The sequence below is a fragment of the Bos indicus genome, chromosome 15 (genome assembly GCF_029378745.1).
Source record: "Bos indicus isolate NIAB-ARS_2022 breed Sahiwal x Tharparkar chromosome 15, NIAB-ARS_B.indTharparkar_mat_pri_1.0, whole genome shotgun sequence".
In the NCBI taxonomy this organism is placed as follows: Eukaryota; Metazoa; Chordata; class Mammalia; order Artiodactyla; family Bovidae; genus Bos; species Bos indicus.
Window position 1 is genome coordinate 64830215 of NC_091774.1, and position 27199 is coordinate 64857413.

Here is a 27199-nt window from a genome sequence, read left to right on the forward strand (position 1 = left end):
TAACGCTCGGTTGGGATGAGGAAGCCTCTATCTGTTCATGTTCAAGTAATAGCAGCCACAGAAGAAACCTTGTGCTAAGATCTCTTCTTTCAGTTGCTACCATTGGACATGTTGCATATGTTGCTATCCTTTTGGGCCAGTAACATTTGATGAGATTTTATTTTCAGAAAAAAAGGCAGGATTCATTTCAGTCTGTCCAGCACATCACAAAAACAAGGATTTTAAAAAAAAATCAAGAAATTTCACCTTTGTCTGTGAAAGTCAGGCTACGCTGTTACATACAGCCAAGATTCTAAGCATACAAATATCATTAAGTCTACATTATTCACCAGTACCCACAAGAAAAAGGCAAAACTTTGTCCTCCTGAAAAGGTGGGCACTGTTTAGCAAACGGATAATGCTTCTGAAAGCCTCAGCATTTGTGATGATGCTAATAGCCCTTACCAATGTATTTTACACAATCTGTGCTGACTCAGCTAGGAGCCTACTGGCTGTGTGTTGGCAGGTAAAACATCCCTGCAGACCTGTTACTGTTCATGATGACATTTGGAACTTTCAAATCCTAACCCCAAAGGCCCCTCCTGTTCCATTAACACATTATACATGCACACATGAAGAGTGTTCCTACCAGGAACAGTTAAGATAAGCATACTTAATAACTGCAAGTCACATGTAACATGGAATATTCAAATGTTTAGTTTTTAACTGTGTGTGACAAAGCCAAGACAGCCTACCATGTCAACAGAAAAGGTAGGGAGTGGAAGGGATAGTTTTAACACACTGTTCATTTATGCTACTGAGTTTTTCTAGCAAAAGACAACAAAGCCAATACAAAATTTGAGAGACAGAGGAAAACAGATTTGAGCCACTGGTACCTCTTCGAAGACAAACCTTGTGTTTCCATGCCCTGCCATCTGGAAAGCTTACCTCCTTCCCAGGCAACTGATAATACAAGTCATTCCCACTACTCTTCTTTAAGAATTTCATTGTCCCTCACTGACAGCCCACATATGAAAGATGCATCATGCCTCCCTGGCAATACAGGGGCCATGAAAGGCGAGCATAAAGCATTCCTTGTGAGAGAGACTGCTGAAAAGGAGCCCCCTGCCCCAGCTACCCCAAAAAAGTACTGATCACACTAATTACATCCCAGGAACCAGAGGGAAACGTCTGAGGATTGCAGAGCAGCTCCTCAAGCTGTCCCTGCAAAGCTGACCCCACAAAGTGCAGAGTAAGAACCATGTCATCTCACTCAAATTACACGCGGTTCACTCTTAACTTTTTTCAACTCAAACAGGTCTTCTCTGCCAAGAGGACTGGTCTTCAGAGTCTTTCTGAGTTCCTCTATTATTCAAGTTGCTCAAGCTAGTTTTAGTCTCTCCCAACAGGGAAAGACTAAACAGGATCCAGTTGGAAAATAAAAAGCCTTTGGAACACAGCATCACACAAAGGAAGGAATAGATAGAAACAGGATATTCAGGAGAAGCCCTCCTGGCATAGATTTAGCGATAAAAGTGGCAGACTGCCTCCAGCAGCAGGGTGAGCAGCAGCAGCATCTTCTCGGATACGCTCCTCCCGCCACTTTTGTTACACAGGTTCTTCTGGCAGCAGTCATAGTGGAGCTCCTTCTCCCCTAAGGCTTTTGCAATGAACTCAAAACTGCATTCTTCGTACTTCCAACACTGGTGGTAAAATTTTAGCGGCACTGTGGGGAAACACATGCATACAAGGGTAAGCAATCAAGCAGGTAAAGCTCTATACCTGTCTTTGAATTCTCATATCTGGCTAAAAAGATGCAGGATCCAGCTCTGAATGGAACTTCTCCATGAAACCAGAGTCTCAGCAGAGCCAGTACAGTGGTGTGTGCATAGCAGGCAACAGGTGATCATACTAATGTTCAAGATTTACCAAGATTTTTAAATGCATGCCTGATTTGGCAATCCCACTTCTAGGATTTACTCTCTGAATGAAAAAGGGTTAAGATACATGCTCAAGAATGGTCACTGCACTACTATCTGTAGCAGCAAGAAACTAAAAGACAGTCTGTTAATAAAAAAAAGCATCTGAATAAATTATGGTAGCGGTTCCACACAACAAAGCTCCATGCAGATAAGGTATGTCATAGGACTGTGTGTTGACATGGGGAGTTTTAGTTTCTTTAAAAAAAAAAAAAAAGCAGAAAAAATAGATAAATTGGACTTCATCAAAATTAAAAACTTTAGTGCTTCAAATAGTTAAAGAACACTTTAAAAAATTAAAAAGACAAAACCCACAAAAGGAAGAAAATGTTTACAAATCACACATCCGAGAAGAATGAAATACAACTGAATAATAAAAAGACAACCCAATTAAAAAATGGGCAAAGGATATAGATACTTCAAAGATATACAAATGACCAATAAGTGCATGAAAAGACGCTCAATATCATTAGTCATTAAGAAAATACAAATCAAAACCACAATGAATATCAATTCATATCAACTAGGGTGGCTGTAATCAAGAAATTGGAAAATAATTTGTGTCATGGAATATTAGAACCCTCATATATTGCTTGTGGAAAGGTAAAATGGTGCAGATATCTCGGAAAAGTCTAGTATTTCCTCAAAAGGTTAAAAATAGTTTCCATATGACCTAGTAATTCTACTTCTAGGTAAATACATCACCCAAGAGAACTGAAAACTATGTTCACACAAAAGCTTATAGACCAATGTTCATAGCAGCATTATTCAAAACAGCTAAAAGGTGGAAACAAACCCAGATGTCCATTAACTGATGAACGGATAAACAAAATGTGGTATATCCACCTCATGGAATATTATTTGGCCATAAAAAGGAATAAGGTACTGTGATATATCCAATAACATGGGCGAATCTTAAGAACCTCATGCTCAGTGATAGGAGCCAGTCGCAGAGGACCACATTTTATGTTTCAGTTAATATCCAGAACAAGCAAATCCATGGAGCTAGAAAGTAGACTAGTAGCTGCCAGGGTGTGTGGGGAGGAGAAATGGACAGTGACTGCTAATAGGTATGGGGCTTCCTTTTGGGACCACAACAGTGTTGTGAAATTAGATAGTGGTGACAGTCATACAGACTTGTGAATATACTAAAGACCACTGACTTATATACTTTAAAATGAACTTTGGAACTGAGATATGTGAATCACATCTCAAGAGAAAAAAGCCTAGATGCAGAGCAATATGTAGAATGTGGTCCACTTCTATAAAGCATATGTGTGGGGCTAAATACATTAATTTTCTCTGGAAGGATTCCCAAGGAATTTAACAGTGTTACCTTCACAGACTACTATCTTCCATTTATCTATTTGTTATATGTGGATTGAGATTTAAAATAAAGTCACTGGATGAATTTATTTCCAAAATATTTTAACTTCCTTTAAAAATCATTAGACTATTCAGTAACACAGGAAAAACTTTCCAAAAGAATATGCAGTTGTGGTGCTAATTTTTGCACAACAAAGGAAAATAAAGGCCAAAAGTATATATGCCAAGTATCTTCTAGTGGCATATGTAATTAAATAAACTATGTTAAGTGAAGAAAAAAAAGTGTTGAGAGAGAAGAATTATGTTAGATTTTCCTCTTCAAAAGTTACATTATGTGCTAGATGCTAGGGACACACAGATATATCAATAGAAGGCTGGTGCTTGCCTTGGTATCATTTTCTTTTCTTCTGCGTTGGAAAGATAAAAAATACAGATGCCTATTTTTTTTACGTAAGCCTTGTAAGTAATTTATCCAACTGCACTCACAGCTCAGAGCAAAAACCCCTAAGTTAATAACTGCAGCATAACTGTTCTGTACTCCCCTTCAGAGATGAGGTGCTGGCCTGGATTTTAATGAAGTTTGGTCAAGTGGAGGCCAGAACAAGTGTTCCAGTGACTCTGCTTATTTGGATCATAAGCATTTAAGAGGCTGCTTCTAACACTGTGCTAAAAATACTGTTGAATAGGACAAGTTACTGCCTTACATAATAATAATCAGACACTGGAACCAGGAAGGCATTAAAGCCACCAGAATGCTAATCTGGGAAGCCTAACAGCTTGAGGAGGGCAGATTAATTTTGTCATAATTATTAATAAATTAGTCATTTATTAATAACTGCTACCGATTAATCACGTACTACCTGTCCTGCAGTGAGCCAAGCATTTTACTTGAATGATCTTATCTGCATAATAACCTTACAAGAGAGAGCTTCTCACCAAAGCCACTATCAGAATGACCCGAGTAAAAGTGGATTACATCAGTCATTGGAATGTTGAAGTTCTCTCTCTGAGCACAGCCTCTCTACCCTTTTTTGAAGATTTGGTTCAAGTCTGCTTTTACCAAGCAATAGCCCCCAATTGCCTTAGGGACCCTTAAGTATGTCCCTTATCTGAAAGGCCATTTCAGCAATGACTGCTTGACACTGTCATCAGAGGCTCTGCCAGACTCCAAGTACATGGTTTATACTTCCAGGACCTAGCCAGGATGCCAGTAAACAGTGGCTGAATTAATACCTATCTGTCTCTCTTCTAGACGGCATCTGCATAGCACTATCATATACATTTCTCCTCTAACTGCCCTACTGACCTTGGGAGATAAGTATTCCCATTTCACAGTCTGAGGGTGAAATGTGGTTAAATAATTTCTAATGTACGCTTGGCCTTTGACTCATGTTTATGACAATATGCACTCTGTGTCTCCCAAGCTGATGTCAGAGCTGGAGGGGGATTTAGATGCTCTGTTAGTATCTGCCTAACTGTAAGGTCTGAGTATCTATATTTCAAGAACTGCTGCTACCACATGTCTAGCTGAAATTTTGGGACATATGTTCATGAGAAGAAGAAAATTATTACTTAAGATTCACATCATCCTTAAAAAAAATTGTATTTTAGAGTTTTAGATTCACAGCAAAATTGAGCAGAGTTCCTATATAGCCCCAATACCCCCAGCCACAACCCTAAACAACCTCCCTCACTATTAACATCTCCAACACCTCCATTTGTTGCAACTGATGTCATCATGATCACCCAAAGTCCATAAATTACATTTAGGTTCACTCTGGGTGTTGTACATTCTCTGGGGTTTGACAAAACATACGACATGTATCCATCACTATAGTATACTGGTTGCCCTAAAAATCCTGTGCTCCACCTATTTATCCTCTCTCCTCCCCACTTAACCCCTGGCAGTCACTGTCCTTTTTATGATCTCCTTAGTTTGCCTTTTCTGAAATATGTCGTTGGAATGATAACTGTACTTAGCCTTCCCAAAGTGACTTCTTTCAGTCAGAAATATGCAGTTTGCTTCATGTCTTGTCATGGATTGATACCTCATTTCTTTTTAGTCCATTCTCTGGACATACCACCATTTACTTATCCATTCACCAAGTTTGGGCAATTACGAATAAAGCTGCTGTAAACATCCATGTGCAGGTTTTTGTATGGACCTAAGTTTTTAACTCATTTGGGTAATGAAGTCAAGGAATGCAATTGTTGAATCTATGGTGAGGGTACGTTTCGTTTTTTAAGGAACTGCCAAATGGTCTGTACCAATTTACATTCCCAGCAGCAGTGAATGAGAGCTCTGGGAGCTCCATGCCCTCACTGGTATCTGGTGTGGTCGGTGATTTACATCCTGGCGCTTCTAACAGACGTGCCTCACTGTTTACATTAACTGTTTTTAAAAGTGTAACAGTTCATTAGAAGATGAGTAAATTCTGGGGATCTAATGTACAGCATGGTGACTATAGTTAATAATGTGCTTAGCTGCTCAGTCTTGTCCCACTCTTTGCGACCCATGGACTGTAGCCCGCCAGGCTCCTCTGCCCATGGGATTCTCCAGGCAAGAATACAGGAGTGGGTTGCCATGCCCTCCTCCAAGGGATCTTCACAACCCAGGGACTGAACCCAGGTCTCCCATATTGCAGGCAGACTCTTTACCATCTGAGCCACCAGGGAAGCCCATGAATACTAAAGTGGGTAGCCCATTCCTTCTCCAGGGGACCTTCCCGACCCAGGAATCAAACTGGGGTCTCCTGCATTGCAGGCGGATTCTTTACCAGGGAGTTAATAATACTAGATTGTCTATTCAAAACTTGCTTAAGAGAATAGATCTTAAGTGTTCTCATCATACACAAAAAGGTAATAATGGGAGGGGGTGAATGTATTAATTAGATTGTGGTAATCATTTCATACTTTAAATATATACAGTTTTTATTTGTCAATTATACTTCAATAATGTTGGAAAACAATTAAAATGAAAGGTTAACCATTTAGGTAGGAAACAATAGGATTAGAGAGCTGGAAAAAAGATTTCAATTTCACTCTACTTCCCTCATCCCTTCTCTCCACCTCTACCATCCAACATACCCATTTCGTCAATAAAAAAACACAGGCAGGAAGAACTTACTGCTGGCAGGACAGAGATCTGAGCTCAAAGCTTCTAACTGCTAATCTAATACTTACTCTACACATAATACTGCCTTTATTATCTCATTGGGAAATTATACTTTTTGTTGTGGGGGTCTAAGAGACAGATGATCAGGGTTAAGAAGTAGGTCTCTGTGTTTGCAGATAACTGGTGCTCAAATATTTGTGGAGTGAATGGCTGTTCTCTCTGGGGGCCTCACTGTGCTTTCTACATTAGCTATGAATCAACATGGTCTTCCAGGTGAGGCAGAGGAACTGGCTCCCTAAAGAAACAAGGACCTCACAAGCAAGCCTTGGAATTAGAGCTGCATTCCAGGAACTAGTACCAAAATCAAGAGATACTCCTATTATTTACACAGGAGAATTCTAATTCATCCTGACTTACTCACGGATTTTTCCTTTTTGGGGGAATGAATCTCCCCCTTCTTTCTATCAGGTTTTTCTGAGCTTGTGGGTCTTCCAAAACTTTTCTGAGTTTACCTGATGTGCTCAGCATTCTTTGAAGGATGCTGGGAAGAATCTGCATAGAGAGTGTGAGTGAACGAACTTGAAGGGTGTTTTTATTTTTATCTCTTAAGAGATGGAAGTTGGGGGGTTTACCTTGTACACTCACTAAGCAGACCCTGAAACAGCCGCTCCTCACTTCACAGTATCTTTTCTACATGTCAATTCAATCCAGAACCACACCCAGCGAGAGTAGAGGGTATGATGTGGTTGGTTTCTTGCCTCTGCCTACCATTTCCTAAATTCTGCTTCAATAGGATTTATGGAGGAGGCAATTCCATAGTCTAACCAATTTGCAAAATGCAGATTTGACAGAACTTGTCAACGCAGGCCATTCCCCATCCCAAGCCCGTGAGTGCCTTGCTCTCTGAGGCCACTGAGCCTCGGTACCTGCTTTGCCTTTCTTTGGAACACCCTTCCCTGCTTAGTCCTCCTACTTCTATTTGTCTACTGAGCTCAGCTTGAGTCCCCTTAGGACTCTGCATATATTAAATTCCCCCCAGAATGATACACGAGTATAAGTAAATAAAGACATCTGTGACAGCTACACAAGCCTCTCACAATTTTCATTGTCTCCTTTCTTCATCTTTGTATCTCGAGCTCCTAGCTCAGGCTCTAGCACACGGCAGGCTCTCAAAAGTTTAGGAGGCAGCCAGTGTAGGTGTTATGAGAACAAGTGTTGGAATTGGATGGATTTCCATGTTCAAATCCTGAGCTGGTTTCCTTGACCTTAGCATGTTGCTTAATCTGAATCTCAGTCTCCTTGTTTACCAAATGGGAATAAAACATTAACCCAAGTGGTAGATGGAAAGCATTAAATTAAAAAAAAAAAAATGGAAAAACAAAACAAAAACAAATGGAAAATGTTTAGTGTCATATGCAACTGGTGCTATTAAATGGTAGCTATTACTTATTGAATACAAGTCTAACAAAAAAGAAGGTGGCACGGATTTTTCCCCAGGCTCTCTTCAACCCATTACACTCGGGCAGAGAGGGGAGGGGGAGGCTCTTACCAGCCTTAACGAAGAGACAAGCATCTTGATTATGTGAACAATTGACGATTGAAGTGCAGTTAACTTGGTTAATACAGCTGTAGCACTGCAGGCTGTGACCTAGAACCAGGAAGAATGACCGTCAGGACCTGGTAGATAAGCAGTGCAGAAGCAAGCCCACCATCTCCAGTAGTGCGGGTCAGAGGTCAGCAACCCACAGTGGGATGCCTTCCCACACAAACCTGCAGCAGACACATTTTTTGAAGTTCAGACTACAGTTCCAGCAGTGGTTTTACCGGACTCTGTGGTATGTGCAAAGGTAATGTCCAGGTTTCAAAACCCATTTAATTGTGCAACTGAGAAGCTTTCTCCTACTTTCAACCAAAAGTGATTAATCTGCAATGTTAATAACAGGTTGAAAGGAACCCATCAAAAGGATAAACAGAATTCCATAAAAACTTCTGAAGAACAATTATGCTCTGACATCCCATTCTCATGGACTGATCATCGGTATTTGGTAGTACCTATCTGATCTGATCTGTGTGAAAAGACATGTTCCAAGATGAAATACGTTAAATCTATTACAAATCAGTATCAACACATGAACATTCGCAACTCATTTGATAGGGAACACTAATTTTTGAATCAGAGTAAGCAAAATGTTATTCTCCCAGAAAGAATTCCACTTTTATTAGTAGGGCTGTATCATAAAAAATTGTACTCAATTATTAATTTTTGAATCAATTAAAAACTTACAGAAACTTGTTTTCTCTCTTATTTATACAAAAGCCTACAAAATACCCTTGGTTTTTGTCTCTTGGCCTGCAAAGCCTAAAATATTTACTACCTGGCCCTCTACAGAACAAGTCTGATGGCCTCCGGGATAAGGCATCCTCAGTGTGGCTGTTCTCTGCTGAGGGACTAGCCCATCACCAAAGCAAACACAGCCAAGGGACAGGCAGCAGCCGTGTATCTTAAACTCACAGGGGTGAGCAGGCATTGCATAGCGACACTGAACATAAGGGCTGGTTCGTATCAGAAGCAAATGCCTCTGGTTCCCCAATTTGAAAAATGACTACCACTCCCATTCCGGTCTTAGGATTCCTCTTTGGTGGCTACACTTCAAGTTTCACTGAATTATTTTCCCTTTGTTTTATGTCCCTTTGTGACAGGACAAAGATGAGTCATATTCCACATTTGCCATGTAATCAGTATTTGGCAGTACCCATATGTATGAGAAGACATTTTCAAAGATGAAATATGTAAAGTGTCATAGAAGAATGGCATGGTGAAACCAAGACCAAAATGTGGGTTTTAGCACCCCAGAGCTGACTTTTAGTCCTAAGGCTGTAGCCTGGGTTTATCACCAGGGAGAAGAATTTTCAGAAGGCCAGAAGAAAGTGGCTCCTCACTTTCTGAGCACAGTCAGGAGTGATGCTATGCTATGCTAAGTCACTTCAGTCGTGTCTGACTCTGTGTGACCCCAGAGATGGCAGCACACCAGGCTCCCCCGTCCCTGGGATTCTCCAGGCAAGAACACTGGAGTGGGTTGCCATTTCCTTCTCCAATGCACGAAAGTGAAAAGTGAAATCGAAGTGGCTCAGTCGTGTCCGACTCCTAGCGACCCCATGGACTGCAGCCCACCAGGCTCCTCCATCCATGGGATTTTCCAGGCAAGTGTACTGGAGTGGGGTGCCATTGCCTTCTCCTAGTCAGGAGTGAAGCTCTCTATAAACATCTTAAATGACCATGTCTGTCTTCACAGGTGTGAAATCCCAACTAGCAGAGGACCCTCTGATTTGTGAAGGTTCCAGGTTAAACTTTGAAATATCAGCCCCCCAAACCCCCTCCTCCTCCATTTTGTTTGCAAATGATAAGACAGATGTCTGGAGAGGAGGAGTGACCCCATCAAGAACACTCAGAGCACTGCATGCAGCAGAGATGACGCCAGCCCCTGGGTCCGGGGCCGGGCTCTGCTGGCCCCCTCTGCCTCTTCTCTGCCAGGCTCAGTGCTTGCCACGCCTGCGTGAGAGGGGAGTCACCGTGAGAAGGGACAAAGATGCCAATTTTCAACAATCTTTCCTTGCTCCAGAAGTGTGTCCACCTGGTAAGAGGAAAGAGTTTAGAGGGAGAGGATACTCTTGCCTGGCTATCTGAGAGGGCCATTTGGAAAGGCTGCCCATGGGAGTACAGTTTCTCCTGGCTACAGCCAGAGTTCATTTGGCTTCTTGACAAACCTTCGGACAGAGGAAAGAGAGCTCACCTTTGGAACTTCTGTGAGGCAGAAATATTCACAGCTAACACTGTGTTCAAATATTTAAACTTTCAGTCTTCAGAGAACTGCTGTTAAGAGGCAGGCTTAAGGACTGCCATCCCCATTAAACTAAGATGTTAACTAACTTGTCAAAAGGCAGACAGCCCTTAAGAGGAGAGCTGGGACTTACACCTACACGGTCAGTTCTGAAGCCCATGCTTGGTTTATTTACCATGATGTTCTTCTAACCATCCTGAGTGAAAAAGAGAAGAAACCAACCATAATCATGGAGAAAACCAGGCCAGGGGCAAGCAATAAGTCAGAGGATGGTTGTTTGATATTCCAGCCACTTAACCAGGGTGAAGTGGATATTCTTCACACTCCAACTCCCTCGGGAAGGACCTAAGTGCCCCCAAGACCTGTCACAGAATGGCTAATGGCACCAAACCCAAGCTCCATAAACAAATGTAGACTGTTGGAAAGAGGGTGTGACCAGGTTATTCTTTTAAGACTTTTTTGATGTGGATCATTTTTAAAGTCTTTATTGAATCCGTTACAATACTGCTGCTGTTTTATGCTTTGGTTTTTTGGCTATGAGGCAAGTGGAATCTTAACTTCCCAACAGGGATTGAATCTACACCGCCTGTATTGGAAGGCGAAGTCTTAACCACTGGACCACCAGGGAGGTCCCCCAAGCTATTCTTATTACAGAAAATTCACTGGGTAGAACTGTGACAATAATGTATGTTGTAACACAGTGACTATATTACGCACCACCTTGGCTAAGATCAACAGTGGGGAGGAGGGCGGGGAGGTCATGACTTCTGCTCCAACGTGACCTTGGGCTAACTTCTTTGCTTCAGTTTCCTCAACTGTAAAACGGGCCTAACAGCACTGAGCCCTCAGGGGATGGCTAAGGATTAAATGAGATAGGGTCTGGTACATAGTAAGTGTTCACCGTATGGAAGCTGCTAACGCTGTAAGCTCTGACATGCTCCAACACACAGATGACTCTGTACTGTTCACTACACGGCTACTTTCTTTTCCGTCTCCTATCCCTGCTCCTCAAAAAAAAAAAAAAAAAAATAGTAATAATTTTTTTGTTGTAACATGACAGAGGCAGAAAATGACCTCTGATTTTTATAATGAAGCAAAGTAAACACAGGTGTTCCTACTGTTAGAGGTAATGAGTATCTCCAGGAGGGGGGAAGGGGTAGGCTGGCGAAGGAAATAGGTGCAGACACTTTGATGAAAGGCTTATTTGGGTTTGAACTGTGCCTGCAGCGCTTCAGTGCGATATTTTATAAACCATTTCTTTAGGCCTCAGTCTTGTCATCTGGAAAGTGGCAATAAACAGCCCCTGCTCCATAGGATGGATATGAGGATTAAATAAGTAGATAGTGTTAAGATGCTGAGAACAGTGATTGGCTCATGAATGCTGTGGGCAGCAGCTACTGCTGCTATAACCACAGTACCCTCGGCCACAGCAGTGTCACATGGGAGCGCCCGGGGTGGCCGCTGAGCTCAGCACTCTGGGTCGGCAGCCCTGGCTGCTGGCAGTGCGAGGGGTGAAACTTAAGAGGCTGTGTGTAATCTCTTCCCCACAAAAGCAGCTCTGTCACCCAGGATGAACTGTAACTCAGGAAGGGGCTTCGCCGAGGGCAGGGCTGTAACATAGGAAGGAGCAGTCATATCACCCTGGACCTGTAACACTGATGGCGAAAGAACCGAAGCCTGGCCCGGGTCTGTGGCACCAGCTTGGTCATCCTGAAGCCTAAGAAAAAGTTAGGGTGGAAGCAACCTACATGACCCAGATCCAAGTCCCTCTGGACCACTCACCGAGTTGGCAGAGGACAGCCAGGAACAGGAGCCCAAGCACGATGTACCCTCCTTTGCTTGCCATTGCGACCAGCTACAGAACCTGGGAGGAAGGAACACAAAGCATTGTCACAAACCAACAGGTGATTGCCGGAAACACAGGAAGTAGAGACCAGACGGAGAAAACAGGGAACCTCAGTGCCAGGGGCCCTGAACCAAGTGTGTTCTTTGTGGGGGCAGTCCTCGGCCCCTCCGCAGTCGAAGACCTCAGCTTGCTGAAGAAATGCTGTCAGGCCTGGTGGGAGAGGTGGCTGCAGGGAGACATAGCACACAGGGCCCACCCCAGCCCTCACCCACAGTAGCCGTGCACCTTTGCAGGAACTCAGTCCCTCTGAGCCTCAGTGTTCATGACTGAGCAGTGGGACAGCACTGTCTCCTCCATCAGGGGCACTGACTCCAATGGTAAAATGTACAGAATACCCAAGGCAGCGCCTGCAATTCGAGCTCTGCAGGCCCCACCTCCAGCTGCTGGCTGAGCTGAGCCCAGCAAGCATCACTTTTCCAGGCCATGCCACTAAGTGCATCACACCAAAGGGGTGACTCTGGGGGACACCAGCAGGCATTCAGTGGCAGAACATGGGGCAAAGGCTTAGTGCACTGAAGCTCTGGCTCCCCACCTTGCTAAGTGTGATGGGGACACCTCCTCCTTTACTCTGAAAAGTAAGGGCAGGTTCCAGGTAACTCTGCTGTCTGGTCCCTATTCCGTTAATGCTTAGAGGTGTGGCAGTGAGCATCAGGGGAGAAGAGGGGAGGGTTGAAATGCCTCAAATCCTCCTTTCACTTGAGAAGGAAGCCAAGCCACAGGGCGGTTTTTAACTTAGCCCAAGTCCCAACCATAAGCAACAGATCTAAGAAGTCTCCCGACCCCATCCCGACTTCCCTGAGCAACAGGGAGGTGATTTCTGCCCCAAACCAGGGTGGCTCCACATTCTACTCTCCTAAGCCCCACAGGCCAGGACCTCTGTCTGGCAAACAGATAGGGTTCTTGGTGGGTGAGCCCTGCCCCACCCCACCCCACCCAGCCCTCCTCTGAGTTGGAGGTGGGTGGTGGGAAGGATGGGACCAGGAAGGGTGTTGCCTAAAGAAGATGATATTGAGGAAGCTCACGCCCAGGAGACAGAAAGGTCATATTCTGATGAATGGGGAAGCAGGAAGAAAATCTAACTGGGCCTGGCCTTTCTTTAAGGCTGAATCACCCTCATTTCCCTCTGGGGTCTTCAAAACCTACCATAGCCTATATGCCCACTCCCACCAGGCTGACCCTCCCCGGGGGGCAGCTGCCCAACACCCCAGTGCAGGGAGGATCTAAGGCTGCCCAAGGCTAGTGGTCATAAGCTCAGACCCGGACATACTAAAGCCCAGCTCTCCCACAGCTACCGAGCCTCATTGTCTCATCTGTACGTGGGTTCTTCCCCACATGGGGAGATGTAAGATAAAACCAGATAACTATGTGCTTGACACAGTCACAGGAAAGTGGTGGCTATTGCCACTTCCTGCCTCACTCTGCACACACACACACACACACACACACACACACACACACCCGCCCCCCACCACCACCACTACTGTAACAGGAGAGAAAGGGGCAGGGCACAACTTTTGAAAGAATGACATAGCCCAAGGACACAACATAAACTGATTAGAATCAAATGGGACCAAGATGGCAGACAAGACTAGACCTCGATCCTCAACCAGCAAGTGAAACAACACACCCCGAGGTGCCATGTCAGTGCCAGCTCAGTTCAGTCGCTCAGTCGTGTCCAACTCTTTGCGACCCCATGGACTGCAGCACACCAGGCTTCCCTGTCCATCACCAACTCCCAGAGCTTACTCAAGCTCATGTCCATCAAGTTGGTGATGCCATCCAACCATCTCATCCTCTGTCGTCTCCTCCTCCTGCCTTCAATCTGTCCCAGCATCAGGGTCTTTTCAAATGAGTCAGTTCTTCGCATCAGGTGGCCAAAGTACTGAATTTTCAGCTTCAGCATCAGTCCTTCCAATGAATATTCTGGACTGATTTCCTTTAGGATGGACTGGTTGGATCTCCTTGCAGTCCAAGTGTGGTAGGAAAGGAGACCCCTTCCAGGGCCCAAAACTGGGCTCTTGTCTAACACTCGGAAATGAACTGTCCGAGGAAACACATGTGCTGACAGAGCAAGAGATTTTATTGGGAAAGGGCGCCCAGGAGAACTGCTCTGTCACATGGCTTGCAGTCTCGGGTTTTATGGTGATGGAATCAGTTCCCGGGTTGTCCTTAGCCAATCATTCTGACTCAGAGTCCTTCCTGGTGGTACATGCCTTGTTCAGCCAAGATGGATGCCAGAGAGGATTCTGGGAGGTGGTTGGACAGGTGGTCTCTCCTTTTGACCTTTCCCGAACTCTTCTGGTTGGTGGAGGCTTACTAGTTCCCTGTTCCTTACCAGGACCTCCTGTCGTAAAACAACTCATGCAAATGGTTACTGTGGTGCCTGGCCAGGGTGGGTGGTTTCAATCAGTGTGCTTCTCCTAACACAAGGGACTCTCAAGAGTCTTCTCCAACACCACAGTTCAAAAGCATCAATTCTTCGGCACTCATCTTTCTTCACAGTCCAACTCTCACATCCATACATGACCACTGGAAAAACCATAGCCTTGACTAGACGGACCTTTGTTGGCAAAGTAATATCTCTGCTTTTGAATATGCTATCTAGGTTGGTCATAACTTTCCTTCCAAGGAGTAAGCGTCTTTTAATTTCATGGCTGCAGTCACCACCTGCAGTGATTTTGGAGCCCCCCAAAATAAAGTCTGACACTGTTTCCCCATCTATTTGTCACGGAGTAATGGGACTGGATGCCATGATCTTCGTTTTCTGAATGTTGAGCTTTAAGCCAACTTCTTCACTCTCCTCTTTCACTTTCATCAACAGGCTCTTTGGTTCTTCTTCACCTTCTGCCATAAGAGTGGTGTCATCTGCATATCTGAAGTTATTGATATTTCTCTCGGCAATCTTGATTCCAGCTTGTGCTTCAACCAGCCCAGCATTTCTCATGATGTGCTCTGCATATAAGTTAAATAAGCAGGGTGATAATATACAGCCTTGACGTACTCCTTTTCCTATTTGGAACCAGTCTGTTGTTCCATGTCCAGTTCTAACTGTTGCTTCCTGACCTGCATATAGGTTTCTCAAGAGGCAGGTCAGGTGGTCTGGTATTCCCATCTCTTTCAGAATTTTTCAAAGTTTATTGTGATCCACACAAAGGCTTTGGCATAGTCAGTGAAGCAGAAATAAATGTTTTTCTGGAACTCTCTTGCCTTTTCAATGATCCAGGGTATATTGGCAATTTTGAAGTGGTCAAACAGGAGATGGCAAGAGTGAACATTGACATTTTAGGAATCAAGGAACTAAAATGGACTGGAATGGGTGAATTTAACTCAGATGACCATTATCTACTACTATGGGCAAGAATCCCTTAGAAGAAATGGAGTAGCCATCATAGTCAACAAAAGAGTTCAAAATGTAGTACTTGGATGCAGTCTCAAAAATGACAGAATGATCTCTGTTTGTTTTCAAGGCAAACCATTCAAGATCACAGTAATCCGACTCTATGCCCTGACCAGTGATGCTGAAGAAGCTAAAGTAGAATGGTTCTATGAAGACCTACAAGACCTTCTAAAATTAACACCCTAAAAAGATATCCTTTTCATTATAGAGGACTGGAATGCAAACGAACAAAGTCAAGAGATACCTGGACTAACAGACAAATTTGGCCTTGGAGTACAAAAGGAAGCAGGTCAAAGGCTAATAGAGTTTTGCCAAGAGAATGCATTGGTCATAGCAAACACCCTCTTCCAACAACACAAGAGAAGCTCTACACATGAACATCACCAGATGGTCAATACCAAAATCAGATTGATTATATTCTTTGCAGCCAATGATGGAGAAGCTCTATACAGTCAGCATAAACAAGACCGGGAGCCGACTGTGGCTCAGATCATGAACTCCTTATTGCCAAATTCAGACTTAAATTGAAGAAAGTAGGGAAAAACACCAGAGCACTCTGGTATGACCTAAATCAAATCCCTTACGTTTATACAGTGGAAGTGAGAAATAGATTCAAGGGATTAGATCTGATAGAGTGCCTGAAGAACTATGGAAGGAGGTTCATAACATTTACAAGGCACTGTTCAAAGATCAGGGAGTGGGCAGTGGCCCAAATCCTGGAAATCTCCACCCCGTCCCCAAAATGGTTGGAATAATCCTCCCACTCATTAGCATATGAAATTACTCAGCCTATAAAAACTAACCACCCCAAATTTCGGGGAACACTCACCCTCTGCGATAGCCCACATTGTGTCTGCAGAGTGTGTTTCTCTCAGAATCTGAATAAATCTACTTCTTACCTATCATTTTGTCTCACTGAATTCTTTCTGCAATAAGACATCAAGAACCTGAGCTTCGTTAGGTCCTGAAACCATGTACCATGGGTTTTGGCTGGGTTTGAGTCCCAGCACATGAGTTCAAGTCCCAATCTGTGGTAAACGGATTCACAACCACACCCAGACTTTCTGCCCTAAGTCATACAGGCATGTCCATACCTCCTGGCCTCTCCAGGGAGTTCCCCTCTTGTTCCCTGAACCTGAGAGATGGGAGGCACCCTAACAGACCAGGCTCTCTATGTGCTATGCTATGCTATGCTAAGTCACTTCAGTCGTGTCCGACTCTCTGCGACCCCATAGACAGCAGCCTACCAGGCTCCCCCGTCCTTGGGATTCTCCAGGCAAGAACACTGGAGTGGGTTGCCATTTCCTTCTCCAATGCATGAAAGTGAAAAGTGAAAGTGAAGTGGCTCAGTCGTGTCCAACTCTTAGCGACCCCATGGATTGCAGCCTAACAGGCTCCTCCATCCATGGGATTTTCCAAGCAAGAGTACTGGAGTGGGGTGCCATTGCCTTCTCCTTAACAAATCAGGAAGAGGTCCCAGCCCCTCTGGCTGGCACCCAACGCCCCTGCAATGCTTTCTGCCTGGAGCCAGATGAGTCAAGTGAACAAATGATAAGTGTTCCCCTATCCCTGGACCTCAGTCAGTGACCCAGGCCCAGCACACCCCAGCTCCCAGCCTGGTTCCTTACACGCAAGGGCGTTTGGGTAGAAAGGATAACTTAACACACTCACACAAGCCTGGGGCTGGGAACAAGTGCTGCAAGAGAACAGGAGAGAAAGGCATCCATCAGAGGTTCCCAAGAGGGAGGCAGGGAGTGTCAGACTCTTCCTAAAAGTTCTGCAATAGCTGCTTCCTCAGGCAGCCCCACCAGAGGAGGAGGGAGGAGGTCACAACCTCTAGGAGACTTCCTTCCAAATGGTCCTTGGCATGAATAGCACCATCAAAACAAATAAACAGGGTGTGGTGCAGAGAACCCACCCTTGATGAAAGGGCTGGAAAAGAGTCGGACATGAACTGAACTGAACTGAACTGAAGAAAGGCTTATCTCTTAAGAAGAGCAGCAGAAACTGCACAGTGAACTGGTTCAGGGTCAGGCTTTCTCATTGACCGGTGAACAAAGCCTTGGATATTTCTGGCTCTGCCACTTCTTGCTGTGTGTTACTCAACCTCTAGGCCTCCCCTCTGCATCCAGGACACACGGGGATAAGCACACACACTGCACAGCATGGTGCCTGGCCGAAGGAGAGGCCAGGAGGTGTGGACATGCCTGTTTGACTTAGGGCAGGAAGTCTGGGTGTGGTTGTGAATCCATTTACCACAGATTGGGACTTGAACTCATGTGCTGGGACTCAAACCCAGCCAAAACCCATGGTATGTGGTTTCAGGACCTAACAAAGCTCAAGTTCTTGATGTCTCATTGCAGAAAGAATTCAGTGAGAGACAAAGTGATAGGTAAGAAGTAGATTTATTCAGATTCTGAGAGAAGCACACTCTGCAGACACAGACAGAGTGTGGGCCGTCACAGAGGGCACAGAGTCATGGGAAGTCATGAGGTTCCCAGAAAAAGAAGCTGGGCAGGGAAGGGGCATTGGGCTGAGAAGAGTGGAGAGGGTAGACAGAAGGTAGCATCAGGTCAGAAAGCTGGACAAACACTCTGGGCTTGGATGAGCAGAGGAGATCGCAGGCCCCAAGCCTAAGGCAGCCCGCAACCATATGGGTTGGATGGGGACTGTCAACAAGATTGAGCTTTAAGTCCACAGGACTGGCTGGGAGTCACAGTGGATGTTTCCATGACTTGGATGCAAGAGGGCAAAGACGGCAGAGAAAGGAAGTGGTCAGTGTGCAGATGCTAACATTGTAGTATTGTTAGGGGAAGCACACTGATTGAAATCGCCCACCCTAGCCAGGCACCATAGTAACCACTTGCATGAGTTGTTTTACGGCAGGAGATTCTGATAAGGAATACGGAACTAATAAGCCACCACCAACCCGAAGAGTTCCGGAAAGGTCGAAAGGAGACACCGAGTGTCCATCCACTTCCGGGAATCCCTCTCGCTAGCATCCATCTTGGCTGAGCGTGCACCACCAGGAAAGACTCTGAATTAGAGTGACTGGCCAAAGACTACCCGGAAACTAATCCCATCACCCGACATTGCGAGCCAGTGGCAGAGCTGTTCTCCTGGGTTCCCTTACCCTAATGCTCTCCACCCGGGTGCCCTTTCCCAATAAAATCTCTTGCTTTGTCAGCACATGTGTCTCCTTGGACAATTCATTTCCGAGTGTTAGACAAGAGCCCAGTTTTGGGCCCTGGAAGGGGTCCGCCTTCCTGCAACAGTATTTGAATCAGAAGTCCAGGTCTTCATTGTTGTTGTTTAGTAGCTAAGTCCTGTCTGTCTTTTTTGCGACCCTATGGACTCTAGCCTGCCAGGCATCTCTGTCCATGGGATTTCCCAGGCAAGAATACTGGAGTGGGTTGCCATTTCCTTCTGGGAATTGAACCTGCATCTCCTGTACTGCAGGTGGATTCTTTACCACTGAGCCACCAGAAAAGACAAAATAGCTGATGGTCTTAAAGCTATTTTATAAATGCCCCTAAAATGCTGACAATAGTTAACACTAAGCAGGATTATTTATGATTTCTTATTTCTTTTCCTGATCCTCTACTCTTTGCCATACTTCCCCAAATATTCTATGGCACCCCACTCCAGTACTCTTGCCTGGAAAATCCCATGGACGGAGGAGCCTGGTGGGCTGCAGTCCATGGGGTCGCTAAGAGTCGGACACGACTGAGCGACTTCAGTTTCACTTTTCACTTTCATGCATTGGAGAAGGAAATGGCAACCCACTCGTGTTCTTGCCTGGAGATCCCAGGGATGGGGAGCCTGGTGGGCTGCTGTCTATGGGGTCGCACAGAGTCGGACACGACTGAAGCGACTTAGCAGCAGCAGCAGCAGTCACCTATCTTCTGGCAAATCTGTTTCAGCATTAAGAAAGAGAACTGAACCTCAAGGCTTAAAAATCTTCCCCCTAGTAAGTGTAGATCATATGGTAGGTGAACCAACAGAGCTACCGTGACTTTTCCAACACACCCAACCAAACACTTAGATGCAAGAAGCATGCAGAAGACCTCATCATGCCTTTCTCAACATTTTAAGACTCATTTAAGCAATGGATTTAATTATTAGAAAGAACCTAAAGTCATTCTGAAAAGGGTCCACAGGATAGGATGGGTGAGCTTACTGGAAGACACCATTTTGCAGTGGTAGAACACATTTGGTGCCGATCTTAGGAAATGTGGACATTTTTCTGGGTGGCTCTGAAGTTGACTCTAAAAGGGAATTGCTTCAGGGACAAGTCAAATAGGCTTTTCACTAGAAGAATAAGTAACAGTCAAGGATATATAAGCATTGTTTCAAACAGTAAGAATTTGGTAACACACATGTCCAACAAGATGATGAGTAAATTATGGTCCAATTCCATGGTGGGGAACTATACAGCCATGAAAAGTAATAGACATGAAAGGCTATTCACAAGGTATTAAGAAAAAAAAAAGCCAGTTTAGCTATAATTTTATTACTTTTTCTTTAAAATACACACATACATACACACACCTTTAAAAAAAAGCTTGGGACATCAACTTTTCCAAACATTTTGGTACATGTGATGAACAGCACGGCAGAATTATGAGCAGCTTATTTATACTTAAATATGTTTTCTTAACAATGAATATTTTTCAGAAAGAGCTCTCAACAAAGAAAATATTTTAATGTACTTCTGTGTCATTTAACTTGCAGCTTAAATTTTTATTTTTCTAACATTCTACCTGATTATTAAAAATACATAACAGCTTTCAAAATTTGCTACATTGAAGTAAAAAGTATTTCCTATATATACGGTCTCCTAGGAATAAAAATAGTTATTTTAGTCACACCCTATATTTGGGGGGGTGAAAAATGAGGCTTTCAGGATTTTCTAGTAGTTCTGAAAGAGAGACCCATATTCTAATCCCACTTTGCTGTCAATTTATATAACCTTAAAGCAGTCAACTCCTTTACTTCAGTTTCTAATTCGTGACGTGATATTGCTTTTATAGAATAATGAAATCTAAGACTTGAGGGTTTTAAAGCTCAATATGGGCTAAAATGTTAATGGCACTTAAAGGAACAAGCAGATAAATGCACACACAATCCTGGGGTTACTCCGTGCTGGCCTCAGACCTCGCCTGGAAATAATATTTTTACAATTAGGTGCCAGATTTCTTAATTTCTTCCAGTTTATCAGGACATCAAAATAAACAGCTGTAAAAGCCAGGAGAAATGGGTGGGAGAAATCAGGGCTGTTCTGTTTGGAAAAGTATGGTCAGAGACAGTAAGCATCTTCAAACACGGTAAGGGCCACCAAGGAAGAGAGGGACAGGTTATTCCATGTAATTTCCAAAGACAGCATTAGGATCAATTGGGAGGCATTCTGGGCTTCCTAAGAGAAACTGCTCGCTATCACCCCACTTCCTCCTCCCTCCCTGCCATGTGCCAGGCACTCAACAAAGTGTCAGCACAGATGGAAATCAATTTCCTTGGTGAAATATGAAAAACTCCCCATCACTTAGAAATGTTCACATGAAAAGAACACTGATCAGAGATGTTGCAGAAAAGATGCCAGCAGAAAGCAGCAAAGGGTTAAAACTAGAGCTTCTCATTCTACAATAAAAACCAACCCAATCATGATTTATTCATTTCCATCCACCTGAGATGTCAAGGGAAGCTAACAGTAGCAAGGCGATTTACAAATACAGGCATCCCTAACCGAGTTCCTAAAGATGTTTTGGGTAGCCAGTTTATGGACAGTACAAGCCTATATTCCATTATTTTACAGAGGAAAACAAAGACACGCAGCTGTCCATCCAAAAACCCCAGCCAGCACCCTCAAATATTTATCTACCTATTTAAACAATCCAAATAAATTTGAACATAAAACATTTAACCCGCCAATGACCCAACAAACTTAAGGAATTCATTGTGGGTATATTTACTCTACAAAGTAAGTTCGGTCCTGACACTTACCCCCCAGTCATCTCCACAGTGACCATTTATGAGCCCATGTAAGCTGAGCAGCTAGACACTGGGGTGCAGTGATTGCTAAACCAGGTAAAGCCCCATCTCAAGAACCTTACAGTCTAGTGGAGGTGGATACCAACTAACACTAGAGACTAGGTAGAAAATAAAATAGGGTACCAGTCCTGGTTCTCTAGCTTCAGTGGGCATCAGACTCATCTGGAGGGCTGTTAAAACAGATTGCTGGGCCTTGCCCCAAGAAGTTCTGATTCTGGAGGTCTTGGGGGGTGCCCAGGAATTAGTATTTCTATTCAGAGACTACACAGACAACTGAAGAAAGAGTGAGAAGGACTTTGCCTACCCATGGGGATTTTGAGGACAGAGCACAGGGGTCACAGCTGAGGCATACATGTGACCTCCAGAAGTGAAGAATGGTCCTCAGCCGACTCTCAGCCAGGAAGTGGCACCTCAGTCCACCAATCACAAGGACTGTGACATGCCAACAGCCTGAATGATCAAGGGGACAGCTTCTCTCACACAGTGCCCTCAGAAAGGAACCCAGCCCTGCTGACACCTTGACTTGAACCCAGGGAGGCCCAGGTCAGACTTCTGACAGATGGAATTGTAAGACTAATACATTTGTGTTGTGTTAAGCCACCAGCTTTGTGGCAGTTTGTTTCCACAGTAATAGAAAATGAATACACCAACCTCAGAACTGGTACGTGGCATAACTGCGTTTAAACCCAGGCCTGACTTCTTAACCACAGTTAAACTCTCTGGCGGGGAAACGTCTTGTGAATTCAGCTTCTGAAATAAATTGGTTGAACAGAGGCCACCAGAGAAGAGACTATATGAGGGCAATACTGCCACAAGATTCACAGACTCCCAGGGGCACACTTAGTGTTCCTAGGAGCCTGGAGCCTTGGAGGCTGATGATCTTTAAGGCTAAAGGTACTTTAAAAAATCAAACCCAATGTTCCTATTTTACGGAAATTAATGGAGGCCCTGGGAGATGAAAGTACCTGTCCCAAGGCAACAGGTTAGTTGCAAAGCCACACTGCGTGGATCTTGCTTCTATTTATCAAGGGCCGGTGGTGACGTAGTGGTAAAGAATCCACTTGGCCAATGTGGGCGACGCAAGAGATGTGGGTTCAATCCCTGGGGTGGGAAGATCCCCTGAGGCAGAAAATGACAACCCGCTCCAGGGTTCTGGGCTGGAAAAATCCATGGACAGAGGAGCCTGGTGGTTTGAAGTCTGTGAGGAAGTCAAGAGTCAGACACATCTGAACACAGCACAGTAGCTCACAAGTAGCTCAAAGTAACACTACCTGGAGGCTAGTAGTGTTGGGGGCTTGGGGCTTTGCCTCTTTATCACCTCGGACACATACAGCCAGGCAAGCTGAGTCACCTACACAGAGATCACTCAGCTCAGAGAAGTAATTACATCAGCAAGTAGAGACAGACAGAAAGCCACCATCATAATGAACAGCCCCTCCCAGCTACTCTTGAGCTCCCACTGCCGGAGACAATCATCTCAGAACTCTCTAAACCCACAAATTTGCTGCTTCCTCAAAAGGAAGGGCCAGTCCTGTGATTTGTTCCAGGAACAAATCTCTAGTTCTTTAAAGAGGGCCCTCATTAGAGGGCCGCCTAACAGCCCTGCCCTTTAAGGTAGTACATGTAAGAGCCAGCTATGAAGGTATTTCACAAAAAATATGGGGCATAAGTAATAACACATCCTGTTTTGGAAAGCCTCAACACCTCTGGGCTAGGTTTTGTTTACGGCAGTCTGGTTGGCCCAGAATTTTTAAGGCATTTCTTTTCAAGAACTTGTACCTGCAGCTCTCAAAGCTGAATTCCACTAGACACCTGCTTGCCTCACTCTAATATCCATTTTTATTTGGATTTTATTTTACAAGCTACTCAGCATAGTGGGGTGTTTTCCTTACAGTTCCCTGTTTGAAAACACAGAAGCCATAGTTTCATACATTTGGTCCACAGTCAGGCAATTCCTTTGATCAACATTCTGAACTGTGCGTGCCTTCCCTGGAGAACTGGGAATAAGCTACCCTCAGCCAGGAACATGGGGATATGAACTATTAACAGCCACATTTGTTCTCCACTTATCAGGTGCTACAAATTATCTCATTTAGTTCTTACTACACCCTGGTGGCGCTACTGGTAAAGAATCCACCTGCCAATGCAGGAGACCTAAGAGACTCGGGCTCGATCCTTGGGTCAGAAGATCCCCTGGAGTAGGAAATGGCAACCCACTCCTGTATTCTTGCATGGAGAATTCCATGGACAGAGGAGCCTGGAGGGCTGCAGTCCATGGGGTCGCAGAGTCGGACACGACTGAGCAACTAAACACAACACAGAGTTACTGCAGTTGAGAGTGGTAGGCAGGTCTCCGCTGGGGCCCCCTGGTATCTTTTAAAAGTTGGCCAAGAAGAGGATTTTTAAAAGAATCAGCTGGCCACAGCAAGAGGCACTTTCAAAGTGGACATAAGGCATTACAAGAAGGAAAAAAAGGAAAGCACTGGTCAAAAGCAAAACCGGAGGAAGCCTCCTGCCCCACAGTCTTCACAAGGTGCCAACAGGCCACTCTGCAATTTCAAAGAAGTCACCCAACTACTGCCAGGGTGAGTAACCAATCCCATCTCTTCTTCGTGTGGGTAGCGGGCTAAAGGGGAGAACTCACATGCGTCAGAGGAGAAATACAACGTTACTTGGTACATTTCCAGGATCCATGGAGAAAATCACTACTTAACGTCTCCTTAAAAGTCAGCCGTCAGACTCCAAGAAGGGTGAGGCCCAGGCCGGCCCAAGAAAACCAACATCGTACTTGAAATGTCTAAGTTACGACCCCACCTTGCTTTTTAAAATTCAAAATTCAGACCTCCAGGGTAAGAGAAGAATTTCCAGACACTCAGGGATGTGGTTATAACCTCCTTTCAAGGTGCGATCTGATTTGCCTAAATTGCAAGAGCTTCTTTTCAGAATCGAGGTTCGGAAGGTATTCCCGGGGCGGGTGGCGGCGGAATACAGGGTGGGTGGGTGGCGAGGCCGCGCGGAACAGGGAATGCGTCAGCTCCCTTCTCGTTGCAAACAAAAGAAGCTGGGAAGCTTAAAGGCGCGCCGGGAACCCCCGGCGCCGGGATGCTGCGGGACGCGGGCGGAGGGAAGGACGCGGGCAGAGGTAAAGGCGCCGCAGCTCGCCGTCCCCCAGCGCGGAGGCCGGCGCGGGGTAAGCGCGCCAGCTCTGACCCTCCAAACCCCTCAGTCCCGCGGCCCAGTTGCTAGAGCAGCGGCTCAAGTGTCTCAGGGCCGGGCTGGGAGTGCGGCTCCGCGAGCCTCCCGACACTCCAACCTTACCTAAAAGCCCCACGCCTCCGCTTCAGCGCCACTGAACCTACGACGACAGCCCAGCCCCTCTTTATCGCCTGGGCTGGGAGGGAGGCGAGCCCCGCCCTCGCCCGCCGGCCCCGCCCCCTCCCCGCCGAGCCCCGCCCGCCGCCGAGCTCTGCGCGCCGCAGTGGCCAGGCCAAGGTCACACCGCTGAGCGCAAGCGCGAGGTCCAGGCCACGGTGCAGAAAGACTCATGACCAGGATTAGGTGAAGTTCTTTATGTTAAAAAGCTGAAAACGTAAAGTTTATGATGCCCTTCCTCCTTTCGATTTGTTATTAAAAAAAAAAAAAACTCCAGGACTTAGGAATTTTCTTTTGTTTACAAAAAAATATAAAAATGTTTTTCAAAATGTTTGCGTGCCCATGCCAAACTCCCATTGGCCAGGCTGCTCTCGGCTCTCGGGCTCTGGTAGCCCACAAAGACCCTTCAGCCATAGCCACATCTGGTGCCTTGTGTCTTGTTTGGAAGTGAGATGAAATTTTTGTGGATTTTTTTTGCGGGGACGGAGGGGCGGGGGACGGAGAGCTGCGCAGGGCTTGGTCCACCACACAGCTTGTGGAATCTTAGTTACGGAACAAGAGATGGAACTGGACTCCTGGCAGTGAAAGCATAGAGTCCTAACCACTGGCTCCCAGGGGGATTCCCTTTTGTGATCTTAAGAGCATGTATTAGCCAGTCTGGGACCAGTATCACCATTTAGAATGTTATTTTTATGTGAAGATAATAATATGAAGTTTCCATTTATCACTTTGTCAGCATCCGCTCCAGAACCGGCTTAATGAGAGCCCTGCAAAGGAGAGCTGGGAAAGCAGGCCAGAAGTACATTCTTTTTCCAAGAGATTGACCTCTGCTGAGATGAAGTTCAAGGAGGGGAAATTGTATGATAACTCATCATGACATGTACCTTCTACCATGATCCTCTGATGGCTTTGGGGTGTCATGGAATGAATTTCATGTGGTGGTGCCTTAATCTTGTGGTGGTGCCTTTTTCTCTATACAAACTGGAGTCTCAAATCAGGATTTACTTTGATATTACAGTGGTGGTGGTGGTGTAGTCACTAAGTCGTGTCTGACTCTCGCGACCCCATGGACTGCGACCCCACTAGGTTCCTCTGTCCATGGGGATTTTCCAGGCAAGAACACTAGAGTGGGTTGCCATTTCCTTCTCCAGGGGATCTTCCTGACCCAGGGATCAAACCTGGGTTTTCTGCACTGCAGGCAGATTCTTCACTGACTTAGCTACCAGGGAAGCCCTGATATTACAGTGTGCTTAAATCAGCTAGTATGTGTATTTCCTATGATAGTTTGTTTACAGAGCTCTTTCACATTCATTTTCTGTGCATCCTATAAGCTCTCTTCCATTACCTGCTCTAATGTGGTGTTGCCAGTGTTGGCCTAAGAACCATGGCTGTATGTTTTCCCTGGGAGACTACAGTGCACCCTCTTTGTACAGTTGGCCCTCCATATCCACAGGTTTGGCATCAGTGGGTTCAGCTACTGAAACTGCAGTTGTCAAGGGATGACTGTATTATAAATACATCATTTTTTGTAAGGGAGAGAAGGAAATGGCAACCCACTCCAGTACTCTTGCCTAGAAAATCCCATGGACGGGGGACCCTGGTAGGCTAAGGATGGGGTCGAAAAGAGTTGGATAAAACTGAGCAACTTCACTTTCACTTTTTATAAGGGACTTGAGCATCCACTGATTTTGGTATCTGTGGAGGTTCTGGAACCAATCTCTTGCAGATACTGAGGGTTGATTGTATATATGTTTACAAGTCAACTTGCAAATCTTTTTTCTCCATCACTCCTTGGATCTTCATATTCATATCTAATTACTGGACATCTTCATCTATATGTCCCACAGACATCTGAACTCAAAATGTGTTCAAATCTTAACTCTTCTCCAATGTTCCACTGCTTTTCCTGCAATTTTTTTTTTCATGAAGTCCTATACCTGGAAACAAGTTCAGTTTCTTCTACTCCCACACATGCAGTCACCAACTCCTGCCTATTTTATCATTTAGATACTTCGATTTCATCCTCTCTCCACTCCCCTCCCACTGCTACTGCCCTAATTCAAGCCTGTAGATTATCTTATTTTGTTCAGTCGTCGTGTCTGATTCTTTGCGACCCCATGGACTACAGCATATCAGGCTTCCCTGTCCTTAACCATCTCCCAGAGTTTGCTCAAACTCATGTCCATTGAGTCGGTGATGACATCCAACCATCTCATCCTCTGTCATCCCCTTCTCCTC

General features: G+C 45.0%; 1 protein-coding gene and 1 long non-coding RNA gene across 2 annotated transcripts; one reads left to right on the forward strand and one right to left on the reverse strand.

Annotated features, from left to right (window-relative positions):
- Positions 1-673: 673 nt before the first annotated feature.
- On the reverse strand, positions 674-25013 carry CD59 (CD59 molecule (CD59 blood group)). Its single transcript, XM_019975439.2, has 4 exons — positions 24908-25013; positions 12021-12102; positions 7949-8047; positions 674-1705 (listed from the first exon to the last, which is right to left on the reverse strand). Exons 2-4 carry the CDS (start codon positions 12082-12084, stop codon positions 1503-1505), a joined length of 366 nt encoding a protein of 121 aa, XP_019830998.1. The 5' UTR covers positions 12085-12102; positions 24908-25013; the 3' UTR covers positions 674-1502.
- Positions 23090-25911, forward strand: LOC139187353 (uncharacterized). Its single transcript, XR_011570904.1, has 2 exons — positions 23090-24779; positions 25698-25911. It is a non-coding gene; the product is annotated as an uncharacterized lncRNA (long non-coding RNA).
- The last annotated feature ends 1288 nt before the right edge of the window (positions 25912-27199 follow it).

Bases quoted from the DNA above. Each gene is read 5' to 3' on its own strand.
- CD59 (XM_019975439.2), bottom strand. From the start codon at position 12,084: ATGGCAAGCAAAGGAGGGTACATCGTGCTTGGGCTCCTGTTCCTGGCT. The intron at 8,048-12,020 runs GTGAGTGGTCCA...TCCTGGTTCTAG, and splicing joins GGCTGTCCTCTGCCAACTCG to GTCACAGCCTGCAGTGCTAC. The intron at 1,706-7,948 runs GTAAGAGCCTCC...GTTTCCCCACAG, and splicing joins TTGTCTCTTCGTTAAGGCTG to TGCCGCTAAAATTTTACCAC.